Source organism: Barbus barbus (assembly GCF_936440315.1).
Source record: "Barbus barbus genome assembly, chromosome: 39".
Classification (NCBI taxonomy): Eukaryota; Metazoa; Chordata; class Actinopteri; order Cypriniformes; family Cyprinidae; genus Barbus; species Barbus barbus.
Window position 1 is genome coordinate 13303074 of NC_136717.1, and position 16475 is coordinate 13319548.

The following is a 16475-nucleotide window of genomic DNA, read 5'->3' on the forward strand; positions in this document are numbered from 1 at the left end:
GAGCTCATATGGCAGATCTTTTGTAAACACCGCAAGTAATGTCGGGATCGGCAGATTGACGGACTTTCGCTTCACTTCGAGTCGCATGTCATCGATCGCAATGTTTTTTAGGTCACGGGGTCAGATCATTTCTAACTCCTGAAGTTCGATGCTGGTTCGATTCGTTTTAAAGAACCGGTTCAAACGAACGATTCGTTCTAGTAGCACTAACTTAGATTTCTAAGATGTTTCTAAGGATAGCTGCCTATGTTCAGCACGTCGATAAACTGGAGCGACTCGTAAGATTTAATATGCAATATCTGTAAATCTGGTGTGTTTAGCTAGAACGTGTATGCCATTAAATGACTCTGCTGAGGCGTGAAATCAGGCCATTTCCTCAATCTCAGGTCTAGTTGACTTGCTTTCTGCTAAATCTGTGCAGGATAAATAACACACATGTTGAGATTAAACCCCATTTTCGATACTCAGAAAGATGTCGTGTCAAGCATTTTGGCTAAGGAGGAAAGAGCGAATATAGGTAAGTGGACTTAATGCACTTGCTATATATATTTTTTTAATGTAATAATTACATTATTATTAGTAGTAGTAGTAGTAGTAGTAGTAATAGTAAACGCATTACTACTATTATTATTATTGGTGGTGGTGTTAATACGTCGCTCAGGGCTTTTATTGTTTATATTAAGTATACACATTCACACAAGTTAATAAACTAGTTTAAAATGTGTGCAGGTGTTCTTGAGCCTCGCATTCTCAGCGTGGAGAGAGATGGAGGGGTCGTGTACTCTTGGAGAGTAAGTTTGGCTTTAGTTTCACGTGTCACTTTAATTTGACGGGTCATGCGCGCGACGTTCCATTCATAGCAGCGCAAACGTCGCGCGCAGGGACAATCTGTCGCCAGTCTACTACAGCAAATGAACACTACGTGCCATACATACAATAGACACTATAGTAAATGGCTTACATGCAAACTGAATGGATGTCACTGTGTTCACTTGCTGTTATACTTTTTGCTCTTTATGTTATTATTTTTTTAAACTTACTGATTTCCCAAATCTTATGTTTAGGGAGCTACAGGAACTACAAGAATTGGGAAGTACGATCCTCACAGTACAGAGAATAAGGTACAGAATGGGTAACCATGTTGGAAATGAACATTGGGCCTGTGGATATGTAATTCCAGTCATATATGATTATTATAAACGGAATATAAATTTACAGTAAAAAATGACAACTTGGATCGGTGCATTAAAATAAATGAGAATTATGCATCACTTCCGGTCTTAATGGAAGTTAAGTCAGATGCCTCTTGTGTTCACAGCTCCTCTACACTTTTGACAAGCAAGTGTGTGTCAGCAGCTGCTCTTTAAATAAAGAAGAAACACTCCTAGGTGAGACTGCAGGCCGATATAGTTTATTTTTTTTAGCATGAAGGCATTATTGTAATGCTAGTGTTTAATTCAGTTTATTATTATCACCTTTTGGGTTTGAGAAGTTGATTACTAATGTGAGCTTTTTCTGTGCTAGCGGTCAGTCTATCTCAGTCCACACAGGGAGAAGGCCGCTTTAAACCAGGTACAGGACATAATTCATAACAATATATTTTCTATTGCTTTAATTGTTATTCTCTGCAGAGCTCAACAATGCAAGAGTTTTTCTAGCATTGACTAAAAATAGATGTGTGTGAACTAGAATGTATTTAGGAGCATGTTTGCAAATAAAAAAAGTCCCCACAGGTCTGTAAAAAGTCTAAAAAAAATAATGTTTATAAGATGTAAGGTCATAAAAAGTCTTAAATATATTAAATGATATATAAAATGTCTATTAAGGTTTACATTTACATTTTTACATTTACATTTTGGGGATGGAAAACAGGAATCATGATACAAAGAGTGATTATTTAACTTCAAAAGCCTAGGCTATGATTACATTAAATAAATATGAGTGTGGCTGACTGTAACTGCAATATATATATATATGAAATTAAATATTATTAAACAGTTTACGCAGAAGTATTTAAAAGCTTAGATTACTTTTTGCATTTTAATAAATTAATTTAGCTTGTAAATGCCTCATTGTATTCCTTTATTGAGAAAAACACATTATTTGATGAATTTTCATTGCACCGCTTAAGTTTTTAATGCGCTCCTAAAAGTAAATTCAAGCCCTTTTGGGCCTTTTATTCATTTAGAAATAATATTAATAATAATAATCAGTTTTGTGTGACATTGAGAAATGTTACTGTATTCATTCAAATGTACAATTGAATCAATTTGACTGAACTCCTATATTAATCGTCGTAATTTTCTGTTTATTACAGTTCAACATAGTTTTAGTATGCCTTTATGGCATGATTGTCACAAGTTCCTGTTTCTGAAATATTTTTATGGTTAGATCATTTGAGAAGGAAGAAGCTTTTTGCAGTTCTATACCAATATGCTTTCACTTCTCTTATGGGGTGCTGTGGTAACGTCATAGTAGATTTGATAAAATAAATAATAAAATAACAATTTTATAAAAAATTCTCCTTTGTGTCTTAAAGAAACCTTAATTCTTTCACCAAATACAAAGAGTGTAACTGTAGGCCTAACGATTGTTTGATTTGTTTCTGTTTTAAATTCAAGAGGCATAACATTTATACTAGTTTGCTCACATTATAATACAATTGGAAATAAAAGTGCATTCACAAAATGCAGAATCTAAATAAATGTATATAAATGAGCTTAGCAGAGGTTTGCAGTCACACTGTCCAGGTTATTCTTTAACTCCTGACATAATTCTGTTTTCTTTCTGCTTTAGTGTCAAAATGTTTAACTCTTCTCATTGAGATACACCCAATCAACAACACAAAGGTCCTGAAGGCAGTGGACTGCAAAGTCAAAGTGCAGGTAGTAAACAGCTGTTATGTGAAGGTGGTGATGAAAAACACATTGAAATCACAATTGAAATGGTCTTTTATTTCCATGACCCCCCTTTCTAGTTTCTTTATCCTAAGACATGTCGGACCACCATACTGGAGAGTCATTTGCTGTTGGCGGCAGAGGATGGCTGTATGTTTTGTGGAAATGTTTCAGAAACCAATATCAATATGCTTTTTTTTGCATTGCACTATACCATATTTTGTTCAAGCTACTAATATTTTGAATATATTTATTGTAATTTATCATGAATGGTTATTTTGTTTCTACAGATGTTGATCAGTACCACATTACTCTGACGAGGCAGGAGGGCTACAGAGTGGTGAGGGCTGCTCTTGATATTTTTTATAATAAAAGGACTTATATAAATCTAATGATGCTCATACAAATGGTAAAAACACATGTACTTGTTCAAACAGGTGATGCAGAATCCTGAGCGTCTGAGCAGAGAGAGAGTTGCAGAGGACTTCAGTTGGGTCCAATGGAACTCGGATACTCAAAGACTCTTCTACCTCACTGCACGGGTCAGAATCTCTTTCAGTTGACTTCCACTGTTGTTTGACCTTTTTTTTTGCCTTCTCTGAGTTTTAATGATGTACATATTTCCAGTATGGTTATTTTTTCCCATCCTATAGGAGAAACACACACTGAAGTGTGTACAGTTTTACCCCGATCGCAACTTTGAGACTGTGGTAAACATTTTTGTGTCACATCTAATATTATATCCAATATTTAGAAGAACTGATTAATTCAAAACAAATGCTTTTATGTGCAACAGTTTGAGCTTCCACTGGAGATACCCAATGTTTCTTCTGTCACTTCTTCTGTGAGGTCGGTGACTTCATTAATTTGACTTTTTGCACTTAAAGACATGCAAAAAAGTTAATATTGCATACAAACATAATCACGATTGTAAAAACCCTGTGTAAAAAGAATAAAGCGGTGTCTGTGGTTTTATAGGTTTGTTAATTTTGGATACGATCACTATCAGGACATGAAGGACGATGGTCTCAGGTTAGAGGTGTTCACCAGCCCAACAGGTACGTTATTTAGCATGTGCTTTTCAACATGAAATCATACTGTGAAATACTGAAACGTTTGCTCATATTTACCTGTGTTTTTTCACTTTTCTAACTTATCATGGGATAGAGAGTAAGTTTGTATTTTCTCCGCTTTTTCGCATGTTTTGACTTAATCACAAGCAACATGCTTCACATGTTGATAGTTTAAAAGCTGGCTTACAATCTCGAAAGCAGTTCCTGAAATCATTTATTGTCAAAGGGCACTGTATGCTGTAAATCGCGTACATGATTTCTGCTGATCTGCATTATAGCTATTTTGGCTTTGATTTTGTGTTTGTATGTAATTAATTTGATTTGAAATGATGTAAGTTGGTGTTCTGAATCTCTGGATGTCATGAACAGGAACCATGTGTGTGTGCTACAGCCACCCAGTTCACTGGCATAGGGACGCCACCTACACTATTGCATTTGTGCACAGAGGTACAAAACATCATGCAGCAGTGATATAAACATTCACACAGATCATTATATAGAGGACTAAATAGACTCTCTCTGATAGGTTGCAGTAAGACGTTCACTGTCTCTCTAGAGAAAGGCTCTGCACCTGCTAATTTGCCAATCGTCCATCCTATCTTCATTCATCTTGGTTAGTACAGCCAACATCTCTCACTCAGCCTACAGAAATCCATCCAACCCAGTCTTTAATTCTCTCACATACAGTACATGGAAAGTCGGTCATCTAAAATGGTGTCATAGGTTATCTTCTCAGTTGATGTTTTATTAATTTCAGATTATTATATAGTGGTGTACCTGGCGGATCATTTCCTGCACCTCATCAACTGCAGACAACAAGACCTGCTCTGCTACAGTCTTTTCCTGTCAGGTACAGCCTAATATTTTGTTTGTTTTGGCTTGGCTTTCTCTTCAGAAGTTTGGCTGAGTTTTTATTATCCTGTTTTTTTTTTAATTCCATTTAATTTTGTGTGTTTGTTTTTATTTAAACTACTGCAATATATTTCATATATTTGATATTTATTATTTTGTGTTATGAGTGTCAGATTTTGCATATATTTTAACATATATTTAGGATGATTTTAACTGTAATTTGAAATGTTCTTTAAATTCCACACTGATCCATTCTGTATTTATGTGTTTTCTGTGTGTATTACCTTACTCTGTGCCTTCTCACAGGGGCAGATGGTAACATTGAAGCCCTGGGTTCAGGCAGAGAAGTTGTGAGGGTGTCTGGCAGCAGGCTGCTTGATGTCCATGCCGGCAGGATGTACACCATGGAGCTCAATCCAGACTTCCTGCTTGAGCTTCTCAGTTCAGACAGGCCAGAGGCCCAGCAGCTTGCTGCTCTGCACTGCATGCTGGTCTACCTTCAGCCAAATCCTGTGATAGAGCTCAAGGTGAGCAAGAGAAAGAGATTAGTTTTGTGTGCTGAAAATTCACTCTGTGTGATTCTCATTTCTCTCTTGTTCCAGATTATAAACTGGATCAGCGAGAATGTCATGAGCTTTGATGCTTTTGATCAGATTCAGGAATTTATTTTAGGTGTGTGGTTCTATTCATGTTACCTATGTCAGTTTTGCATGCAAAATGAGTATTAAAAACAAGTGTATAACTCTCATTTCAGCGACCCTGTACAGAATAAGCTACCAGCAGTGTGTGAGCCTAGACAAGTTGTTGCCGTACTCCTGTGTGTTCGAAAAAAAGGTGCACTTGAGTACTTTTTCCCCTGATAAAAAAGACTCTACATCACTTTTTCTGTTTAATATGAGATTGAATGAAGCTCTTATGTCTTGTTTTCTAGGAGCTTCCTGTGGCTCTGACAGCAATCCCTGGGGTGAAATGCACTCCTGAACTGCTCTGCCAGCCAATAATCAAAGGGAAGGTAAGAGAGGCCCAAATTCTATATGCATTCATGTATTACATGAAATAGTCTTTCCATGATAAACAGCAGGACATTTTATTAAATTTGAGAGTCTTTCAAACAGATATGGCTGTTTATGCATTTGATTTAATTAAGCTGTTAAGATTATGGTCACAATTTAAAGTCAAGTTTGAAATAAAAAAATTATCTGATTTAATTTCTTAATACATGTTACTAAGCATATTGTACACAATTCATGTGTTGTATATGTCACATTACAACATTAAATGAGCTGACAAATAACTTCAAGGGCAAAAAGCAGTTCACTTTCTAAACACTAGGTGGCAGAAGAAACAGTGGCAGATCAGTAGGAGTGCATAGACTAAAGCAAGTCGACATCTAATTCATTCGATCTGCTTGGGAGAGGTGTTAGCAGGAAACATATCAACAGGAAATGTTTGAGTTGTGAAATACATTTAAACTGTCAACTAAAACCAAAAAATTGATAGATCAGACTAAAATTGTGAAAAGCCCCCTGAAACATTTGCCAGGGCTTCAGTCCAGATCCATCACTAAGACACACTTCATTTGTGGAAGGTGTACAGTGACTTATGTGCTTCACAGGTTTATTTATGAAAAGTCTGTTTTGCAAATCTTCTTTTGTACTAATGTTGTAATTGTATTTTATTACTGTGGTAATAATTTTGGTTCTTGTGGCTTAAAGCCTAAAAGCCTGCAGGGTTACTGGGAGGAGCTCCAGCATGTCTTGGACAGGATGAGGTACTTTGAGGCGGTACCAAGCCCACGCTTCAGGTCCAGTCTGATTAAAGGGGACTGGGACAGATTTCAGGCTGCTATGGTGAGCGCCAGGACCACACATTACGCATCAGGACTTAAGTGACCCAGAATCCATATTAAAAGTTAATAAAATTTGCTAAAACATTTATTTAATTTGGTCAAACAGTTGTGGGATTTGTAGAAACTGATTGGAGCCAAAGCATAAGTGTCCATTTCACACAAACATTCACAAAAGTCCCTAGCGGATAAATAGACAAAGACGTTCTTTACGGAGTCATTTGCATTCTTTTTTTATGGTGAAATTAAATCATCAGTGAAGCTCAAAAAGTCAATAAGTCATTCATAGAAAATGTGAGCACCAGCTGAAGACAGCAGGCTTGCGGCAAAAACAACTTTATTGGCCATATTGGGAAAGATGTTTTATTATTGAATCACAGGACATTTGTATGATTTTTTGAGGTTTGAGAAATATAAAATTCAAACATATTGCAGAACTCAATAATTACAGATTATTTTGACTTTTTTTCCTTAAAAAGGAACTGGATACACATGTAACAACAACAAATTTGATTGTTTTTTTAAATAATAAAAAAATATTTATATATTTTTTTATTGACAGCCCTAGTTATAAGGGCTCTAAATATATATTTATACATTGTATAAATGTATAATGCTATATAAAGTATATGTTATATATTTATAATGTTAGAAATATAAATGATTCATAGTTAAAATATGACAGGCACAATATATTGACTGGTGAGCACCTACAGTAGGACTATGCTACAACTACCTGTTTAAAAATCCATTTTTGCTGTTATTGCTGCAGAACTCAGAGAAGAAGAAATCTCCCCGCTATCATCGCCAAATTGAGGAGAACACAAAAAAGTGGGTGGAGTTCGGCATGTGCCAAATATTATGTGTGCATGGAGACTGAGTGTGCAAGAAGAGTGTGTTGCAAAACAAAACAGAGTGCTATGTAACGCAAAAGCAAACTAACTCTTATATGAATAAGTTGAACCTCTTTAAAACAAGACAATATTTACTTCTGCTGTTTTGGTGTTGGTGAAATGCAGCTTGATGTAATTCAAATGTCTCTTTTCCTGTTTATTTCTTACATGCAGAGTTCTGTCCATGGTGGACACTTGGCGTTTGGGTAAGAGAAACTCAGTTTAAATGGCCAGTCGTGTCAATGAAAGGACACTTGTGAGATTATTTATCCCTGATCAAATCCTGGAAATATTTCAAACTTTCATGGAAAGTCCCTGCAACTGGAGTTTCAGGGTCACATTCCCTGGTTTGAATGTAATCAGTCTCTAGGTTTATGTGTAGTTAATCAAGCACCTCTTTAGATACGAGGGAATTCCATACTGTTATATAAGAGTGATTACAGTACCTCCTTCCCACTCACAAAGCACACACACACACACATTAGACAAATCAATGTGTTATCCTGTGTTAGTCAGAATACCTTTCAGTGCCGGATGAATTTTTTTTTCATTTGTAGCTTGTCGTTCACCAAAAGGTTTTTTTTTTTCAGCTCCTACAAAGATAATAGAAATTTGTAGAATTATTAAGGTTGTTAAATTTTGTCTGACAGGACTATCGTATAGTTCAGCCAAAATGAAAAATCTGCTATCATTTACTAATGTTTCTCATGTTGTATGGCTTTCTTCTGGGAAACACAAAAGCAGCTATTTTGCAGAATGCCAACGCTGCTCTTTTCCATGAAACAGAATCATATAGTGACCAAAAAAACATCAGAATGTGCACTAGTGAGAATAAAATTTGAGAGCTATGGAGGGCAGGGCTTTTGGGTTCCACAGAAAAATGAAAGCCATTTGGGTTTGTAACAACATTGGGTGTGTAAATAATGACAGGTTTGTGTAAACTAAACCTTAAAAACTTGCTTTCTTTCTCACGTTCTTTCTGTCCATCCAGATAAGCGTGTAGTTCCACTGTTTCAAGAGGAAGACCAACAGCAGAGGGTGCTGGTGGGCCTGGTGAGTAGTGGACCGTTCAGTTGTCCATCATCCAGCAATGGTCAGCTATAAATCTCCACACAAAATAAGCAGACATGCCATCAAAGCAGCTGAAATCAGAGTGAATAGGAGACAAGTGCAGACAATTCTAGACCATTATACAAACCTTGACAATGACAGCAAGGATAAAAGGCCTAATAACAAACAGAGGACTTGCCTTAAAATGTTCTTTTGACTGCAGTAGTCCTTAAGATTTATTATTCTTTTACGGACCACCCACTCCAAATCTAACCAGGATCGAATGTGAGACCAAATAAAAAGTGAGTCATTGTTGAAATCATCCAATTGGATGAATCCATTAAGGATTTAATTTAATTTAATGCATATATATCTGTTTTTTTCAGATGGTGGACAAACTCAGAGAGCACTTAAACAGACATTTATCAAGACTGGGGAAGAAAAAGATTGATTTGCTGGTGGTAAATTATGCAGCGAAGCTGGTATGTGTTTGTGCTTTTGCATCATTATGAAATCTCTTGCAGCGCACGTGTTAGCAATTGGCAGCTGTGGAACAAATCTCCTCTGTCGACACAAAACAAAGCTGCACCTTTTGATTATTTTAAGTCAGCCACTAGATCTACTGATAAAACTATTCAGTGATTAGTTTATAAATTGTGGACCAAAACGAGTCTTTAAAAATGCACAGGGCGACAACCTTCAATCTTGTGGTGTGCGCTTGGTCCCAGAGTGATAAACTCTTGTCCTTATGCCAAAACAGTTATCTCCCTCCTGCTTGGAAGATTGGAACAAACCTCATAATGTTCTATTGTCCTATTGCGTAAAGGAAAAAAGTTCAAGATACGCACTAAATATCTGTTTCCACCGAATTATCACTGGACCAAGCCCGTTCGGGAGACCAAAGGGGAAGCAGACATTTACTGGTGCTTCCTGTTTTCAGTGCAGGGTGAGCATGAGGATGTAAGAACCGATGCATGATCTGCCAAGCGTAAGCGAGTGTTGGAGTTAATGAGCTTACTAAAGTGAGCAGGGGTGGTGCTCGTGCATTTGTGCACTCATTGAAAAAAGGAAGGGAGAGTGAGTCAGACTGACCAGTACACTCTCTGACAGTTGTCGCTTGAGGACAGTGAGAGTTTATTTCTACTGAACATCTTGACATATTCATAGTAGTTTCATAGAGCATGGGTGTTGTCTTGAATCTGCAATATGTATTTTTGTAACGTGAGTGTTCTCTGTTTAGCTGGAACTGGTCTGGCACGTGTTGGAATTGATGTGGCAGAAGCTGAAGTTGGGCCCCTGGGTGCTCTGCATGTATGTGCACCAGTCCATATTTTACTTCCTCTTTGGGGGGAATGAGAGTGCTTGATTTCTTGAATCTAAAGCTTACAATTTTCTGTTTTAGTAAGCAGCAGGGTTGTTCAGAAGAGTGGGCGATGTTTCATATGATGTTTCGCATTCTGGAAGCAACTAAAGGGCTCTGTCTCCCCCTCCCTCCAGGTAAGAGAATGCCTGAGAACACTTAGGAAAGAGTTCCAAATCCTAGCGAGCTACCTGTTTGTCTACTTACAACATGCCTATTAAGACAGAATCCAAACTGACCTTCTTAAGTGACTATTTGGAACGCTCCACATGGGGAGCGACTCACAGAAATATCCCTCCTTACATGAAAAGATTAAACTATTACAATCGATTCCAAAAGAGTTTGACATTAACGTCTTACTATACTCTAGTAAAACAGTCTAATTATTAGATTATAATTAGATTTAACTTTTTTTCATGAATATTGCTCAGTATTTAATTAAAAGTATATTGCTACATCCAAAATAACATACTGTCTGAGTAGGTACTGTATTTGATTTGAAACTTACTTCACGACTTTCTATGAACATTCTATGTAGTATAAATGTGTTGGACACAATACATTTATCATGGGACCTACGGTCTCAGTTGGGTGACTCCTGGGGCCACATGGGATAGTAAAGTATCCATCAGATGCACACTTCAGAATCTGGGTAGAAGTACATCTGAACCCAAATGAATCCCATGTAGTTTAGCTGTTGGGTGTGTCTGATTTTCTATGACCCAGTGAGGGACAAAAGCGGTTTCTGAAATCTGAAGTGTGCCAGATCTATCTGGGTGGATCCACTCTTTGACACAAATGCTTTGGCCTGGGCTCAGGCCTGCCTGAAAGACGATTAGTAGTGGAGTCACCGACCCAAGTGCTTCAGTTCTAACCAGTTTTGTGATGAATAGAGTGTATATAACTGGTTAAATCGATTAAGTGGTTTATTATGTGTGCACTTGTAGGTTATTCTACACTATTAAGTGTGCTTGGAGTCCGTTGTCTCCCACTGCACACTTTTCTCCAGTATGTGGACCATGGCCTTCTTCAGCTCACAGAACCATTTGTTTCACGACTTATGACAGGTACTAATTTAAACACACATTTTAATATACCCTGTTCTGACAGCTGTCTATTTACATAGATAAAGTTCTTAGACTTTTCTTAGACTTAGTTCTTAGACTTTTGAACTCCTGTGCTTTCCTACTGCATACACTTGGTCACCGCATTAAGGTCTCCAATCTATCTCATGACAGATTTAGATAACAGTGATGCCAATGAGCAGTTGAAGTTCAGTATTCTGAAAAGACTTCCTGAGGTAAGTTAACTGTTCTCTTGAAATTCTTATGAAGTCCGACCCCTGCCCCACTTATTTCTCAGAGCTTGGAGCTGCTTTTGTAGATGTCAGAATTAATCCTGTGTAAAAGAATAGTAATGTGAGCATGTTTGTGGTCATGTGTTGGGTCACGGCATGTGATTGGGCTTCAGTCTTTGTTTTCTAGTCTCAAGGCAGCCAAGTAGTTGTAGTTATAGTAATGCAGGTTTCCTAAAATTTTTTGATTAACACATTATTTTAATGGTGTATAACATTAATGTTAATCCAATCAACTCCCTGTGTCCCACCCAACATTTTTGCTTAATGAATATTGCATTTGAATCATAAATGTCACATTACGAACCGATAAATGTCACATTACGGGTTGTGCCATTTCATGTTGACATGATGTTTTTGTAATTAGCATATGGAGCAGAAAGTTAGCCAGCAGTGGGATCACCCCATAACTTCTGCATGCATTTCCAGAGAATACGTCAGGACTCTGCTGGAAAAAAATTTGGAAAGCACGGTGAGTATGGCAGGGGGCAGACCCGGTTCCAGAACCAAATTATGAAAGGATTATAGCTTAATATAGCCTATAGACTAGAAATCTTGCCAGGAGATGATTCACAAGAGTGCAGAACTCAGCACTTTGAACAAAAACTCTTAACTTAAACACCTGTGATTAGTCAATGGGTTTAAGAAATCAACTGATTTGTCTATGATTGGCTATTTTGTTCAACACTACAAAACATATTGTAAATAGAAACCTTTGATGCTCTTCAGAACGCAAACACAAACACATTGGAGCATTTGTCAGTTTCACCAATTCAACAGAGGGTGCTTTTGCTTGCATTTAAGGATTTTTTTTTTTCTTTCTTTTTTTGTTTTTGTTTTGAAAAACACTGCGGCATTAAAACTGGTTTAAATATCTGCGAAACAACTCCAACTAATACTTGGATGAAACGGCTTATTAGACTAGACGCTGAATGAAATATTACAACTGCTGTTTAGATGTACAGTTCTAAATCGAACAAAGAATCAAGTGTTTTGATTCTTAGGAAACTGAATCATGGTCTTGGCCCTTAGATCAAATGCTTCTATGTTTACCAGCTAAACACATGATATTTTTTAGGACTCTGCACTCTTGGACTATGGCAAGTCATGTTTCTATCCTGATTTCCTGCCCCTAAACCACCTCGCCAAGAATCTCTCAAACAGGGAGGAACAAGGTACACGTTTTCAGAGATGAAGTCATTCATAAAATATGTTGTAGGATAGTAAATGTTGTCATTTACTGTAAGGTAATAATTGTGTGGGTGTTGTTTTTCAGCTCAGAACCCTTTTGAAGAGCAGGAGAATGTGGATGTCAGGTTTGTGGAGGAGATGGCCTTGAGGCAGACACAGATCAAACTGGGCTTTGAAGTCAAGTAAAAAAAGCCTGGTACAAACGGTTAAAGTGGTAAAAAGGGAAACATGGAAAACATTCTGAGAAATTAGGGGAAAAAGTCCCCCTGGCCAAAGAACAAAGCTTGATATATTCAGGTGACTGTAGTAATATACAGAAGTTTCAATGTTAGCGATATCTTACTAAAAACTGAAGCCCAAAATCATACTGTTGACCAAAGATTATTTCTCAACTGTCAGTCTGCTCTTTAAATATCACATTTTAGTACCCAGATGGACACGTACTGACTCCATGCCAATATGTATGGGGAATATTATGGACTTTTCTATACACACAGATGCGATGGAAGTGCACCAACAAAAAAGACACATAAAGGGATTTTTTTCCCCCAGATGTTATTTAGGGTCAAATGGGTACATTTGTAAATATTTCACAAACAAGAAATAAAAAAAAAATGAATATTCTTTGTACTCTTCGTGCTTAGTTTTTATATTCTACAAAATAAGATGCTTCTTGTCGATAGCAATTTTCTGAAAGGTTATTTTATATTGCTGCCTTTGTGTGTTTGCAATTATACTGTTTAGCCTGTAAGGCATGCTGTTCATTTTGCAGCTGTGTTTAGATGGTTATTGGTTACTTTTCTGTAAAGCACTTTGAGCTACTATGTGTATGAAAACCACACTATTAATGAAATTGACTATTAAACTATAGCTGTGCCAAGATTAGGGATTGGTGATATGCCAAAATATAAAATCATCCAAATTATTTGGTTAAAGATTAGCCATGCAGTTATTAGGCGAGTCATTTTACTTGCCTCCAGATATTTTTGCACATGTAATTATAAAGTGCTGAAAAAAAGTTTTTCTTTAACATTCTAAATATTACACATTTAAAAAATAGGACATGAGCATTAATATTTTAACATTTTTGTTTAATTTATGATTATGTTCATTTTTATTGTTATTTTAAATTTAAATTGTGTCTAGTCCACATTCCCATATATTTTCAATTGAGGCCTGTGCAAATGTATGTATATGTATTTACATGTATATGCTGTAGAATGCACAATAATGAATGTGATTTTTCATATGAATCTTTCATAATCTTTGTGATATCAGAGTAGAAAATAATTCCATAAAATGTCCCATTTGGTTCTGTAATTAATTTCCCTGTATGATTCAGCTGTGTGTGGCTCCAGAGGGCATAGCATCATCTCTAGCCCCTCTCCCACCCCTCAGCTCTGGCAAATCTCTAAAGAATCTCTCTGAATTCCCAGCATGCCACCAGAAGGAGCTTCACTGGGCTGCTAAGCACTGAAATTAGACCCATATGATAAACAAATCTTATGTTCGCATCACTAGTTCTGAGGAAGTGGACCAGATTCCTCAGGAATGGGAGCACATCTGGACTTTTATTTTTGTGTCTGTAAGCATCATGAGTTTACAGACTCACTCTAGATCTCAATAGGTTTGTATTTTGGTTTGCGGATGTGGCGAATATTGGCACCAGGTTCGGTGGGTTTAAAGGGGGCCAGGGCTCCGTAGTGTTTGGGCACTGGCAAAGGATCGTCAGTGGGGATGTAAGCATTGGGTCGCAGCTCAGCCGTGGTGTAAACACCGTTTGGAAGCTGGTTCCACTCGTCTCCCTCATCCAGCTAAAAAAACATAGAAATACTTCAGTATCACACAAACATGATGTTAATAGGGTATAAATAATTATACTGTATATATTTACCTTAATTATACTTAAATATTTACCTCAACATTTAAATTAAAGTACGATTCCAAACAGAGCATTAGCACAGAACTTATCCAACATGACAGTCCTTATAATGGTTCTAATATCTAATGAATTTAAATACATCAATCGCAACCGAGAAGTTCATAAAATGTCTATCTTTATAAGGACAAATCTCATAAAAACGTGTCCTTTCTGATCTATTTCATATTTAATGATGTTTACTGTAAGATTTGAGTGCATTTGGAAGGTTACCCTGGCTTTTTTCTCTGCGTCTGCCTGGCGTCTGTGCTGATCTCGAAGGCAACGCAGCCACTCGTTCTCTGTGTTGTCTGAGGGGGGCAGGCCTTGCTCCACACGCCTCTGACACAAGTCCAGCTGTAGTTCCTTGTCTTTCATCTCCTGCTGTAGGGTCATACACTCTGCCTGTCTCATGGACAGCTCTGCTACCACCGCCATCATTTTACGAGTGCGCTCCCTGATCTGAGCCTGCAGCTCGTTCACCTAAGACACAAACACATTGATCTAAATGAATTTGCTAAAACTCCTGGCTACGTGATCTTATGTGTTTACAGTAACAGCACATTACTTTGAGGTTTAGTTAAGCTGAAGCATTTGTTAAGGACAGCTTGCTATGGTTCATTAATGTGAGCAGCTGATGTTTTTTAGAGGCCATGAGGTCAAAGTGTCAAAGCATCAAGTAGGCTATTTTGTATTGTGGTGTACCACTTGAGGTCCAATGTAAATTCTGAGTCCTGAAGCAAAACCAACCATATTGCTATGTAGTGTGTTACAGTATATCTGTCATTAAACGTACTTTCTTAGCCAGATGCAGCGTGTCTTCTTTACCATTCTCAGCTTTGATTTGGATGCGCTGAGAAAGGTGTGTAACCTGCTCATACACAAGCTCCATTTCCAAGAGCTGAGCCTCCTTATCTGTCAAATGGATCTCTAACTAAACACACACACACACACACACACACACACACACACCAGTTTAACTTTTCCTTTTGATTTTTTATCTATATGAGTGCATATTTTTCCAACTATTCTAACAATAAAATGTGTTAAATATATATGTTGTACAAATATATGTATTACAAACTAGGTCTAGAATATAAATAATTATTAATAATAATAATAATAATAATATGAATATATTGTATATATATATATTAATTAAATAATGGAAAAACTAATTCCTTAGTTAATAATTCCTTAAAAACTAATATTGCATCATCTCATATTTTATGCAATAAAATGTGGAAATAATTATATATGTTGTACAATATAACAAACTAGGTCTAGAATATAAAGAATTCATAAAAATAATATTTAGAAAATTATCATTAATATTATTATTATTTTAAAATAACATAAGAAATCTAGTGTTACAAATAAATATAAATTTTGCAAATACACTTGTTTTGGGTGACTGTGCTTAGTGAAACTGACCAACAGGGTGGTCCCTGCCAAAAAAGGCATCAACCCCCAAACATTTCCCTTCATGTGGACTGCAAGCAACTATACCTGTTCAATCCTCTTGATGAGCTCCTCAGGAGACAGATCTTCTCCACTCAGTTTTCTGGCTCTGGTATGGTTCACACAAGCCTTTTCTAGCTCAGTCAGTCTGTCTTTTGTCTCAGACAGCTATGGCACAGAAACAAAACAGCCGCACCATCAGGACACAATTAAAACAGTGGACTCATTTAAAGCCCCTTATTACATAGATGCACTGTGTATTATGTGTGTTTGTATCCCTCTTTGAGTCATTTGGTTAAACAGCGTCAGGCTGGCGACAGATGTGTCATTGTGCTTTTCAGTCACTAAAGACAACATTGCAGGGCTTCCAGCTATTTCACAACAGAGAAATCATGTCAACATGAGGTGGGGTACTTGTTTTGTTGTGCTCAATTGAAGGCCAAATGATTGGAAATGTCTTCACAAAACATAATAAAGCCAACCAAACTGGATAAATAATTTGTCTATACTGTAAATTATAATCTAAAAATGTCTCTTAGGCCCCGCCAGAAACCCAGTGTTAAGCATCTCAACAAAGAGG

General features: G+C 36.9%; 2 protein-coding genes across 3 annotated transcripts in view; one reads left to right on the top strand and one right to left on the bottom strand.

Annotated features, from left to right (window-relative positions):
• On the top strand, window positions 1–13151 carry LOC306858691 (gamma-secretase-activating protein-like). Its single transcript, XM_079399336.1, has 32 exons — window positions 1–386; window positions 469–517; window positions 730–791; window positions 1065–1121; window positions 1319–1388; window positions 1525–1572; window positions 2797–2885; window positions 2978–3047; window positions 3188–3237; window positions 3335–3439; window positions 3551–3607; window positions 3694–3746; window positions 3876–3955; window positions 4340–4417; window positions 4497–4583; window positions 4728–4820; window positions 5129–5349; window positions 5425–5494; window positions 5577–5656; window positions 5754–5834; window positions 6538–6672; window positions 7441–7499; window positions 7736–7767; window positions 8553–8614; window positions 8998–9093; window positions 9852–9922; window positions 10014–10108; window positions 10919–11038; window positions 11210–11271; window positions 11693–11797; window positions 12404–12500; window positions 12602–13151. The coding sequence occupies exons 1-32, from the start codon at window positions 342–344 to the stop codon at window positions 12700–12702; spliced, it is 2580 nt and encodes an 859-aa protein (XP_079255462.1). The 5' UTR covers window positions 1–341; the 3' UTR covers window positions 12703–13151.
• The window catches only part of LOC306858690 (coiled-coil domain-containing protein 146-like), a 20817-nt gene continuing 17403 nt past the window's right edge, over window positions 13062–16475 (bottom strand). The window contains exons 15-18 of one of the 2 annotated variants that reach the window (XM_079399334.1): window positions 15944–16063; window positions 15231–15368; window positions 14669–14917; window positions 13062–14330 (exon numbers count right to left, since the gene is read on the bottom strand). In XM_079399334.1, the coding sequence (XP_079255460.1) occupies window positions 14130–14330; window positions 14669–14917; window positions 15231–15368; window positions 15944–16063 (708 nt within the window). In that variant the 3' untranslated portion in view covers window positions 13062–14129. The remainder of the gene's footprint in view (window positions 14331–14668; window positions 14918–15230; window positions 15369–15943; window positions 16064–16475) is intronic. The other variant, XM_079399335.1, reaches the window with a different exon arrangement.

Excerpts from the sequence above, each read along its gene's own strand:
- LOC306858691 (XM_079399336.1), top strand. The coding sequence starts at position 342 with ATGACTCTGCTGAGGCGTGAAATCAGGCCATTTCCTCAATCTCAG. Across the intron at positions 1,122-1,318 it reads CTCACAGTACAGAGAATAAG|CTCCTCTACACTTTTGACAA; the intron begins GTACAGAATGGG and ends TTGTGTTCACAG. Across the intron at positions 6,673-7,440 it reads ACAGATTTCAGGCTGCTATG|AACTCAGAGAAGAAGAAATC; the intron begins GTGAGCGCCAGG and ends TTATTGCTGCAG.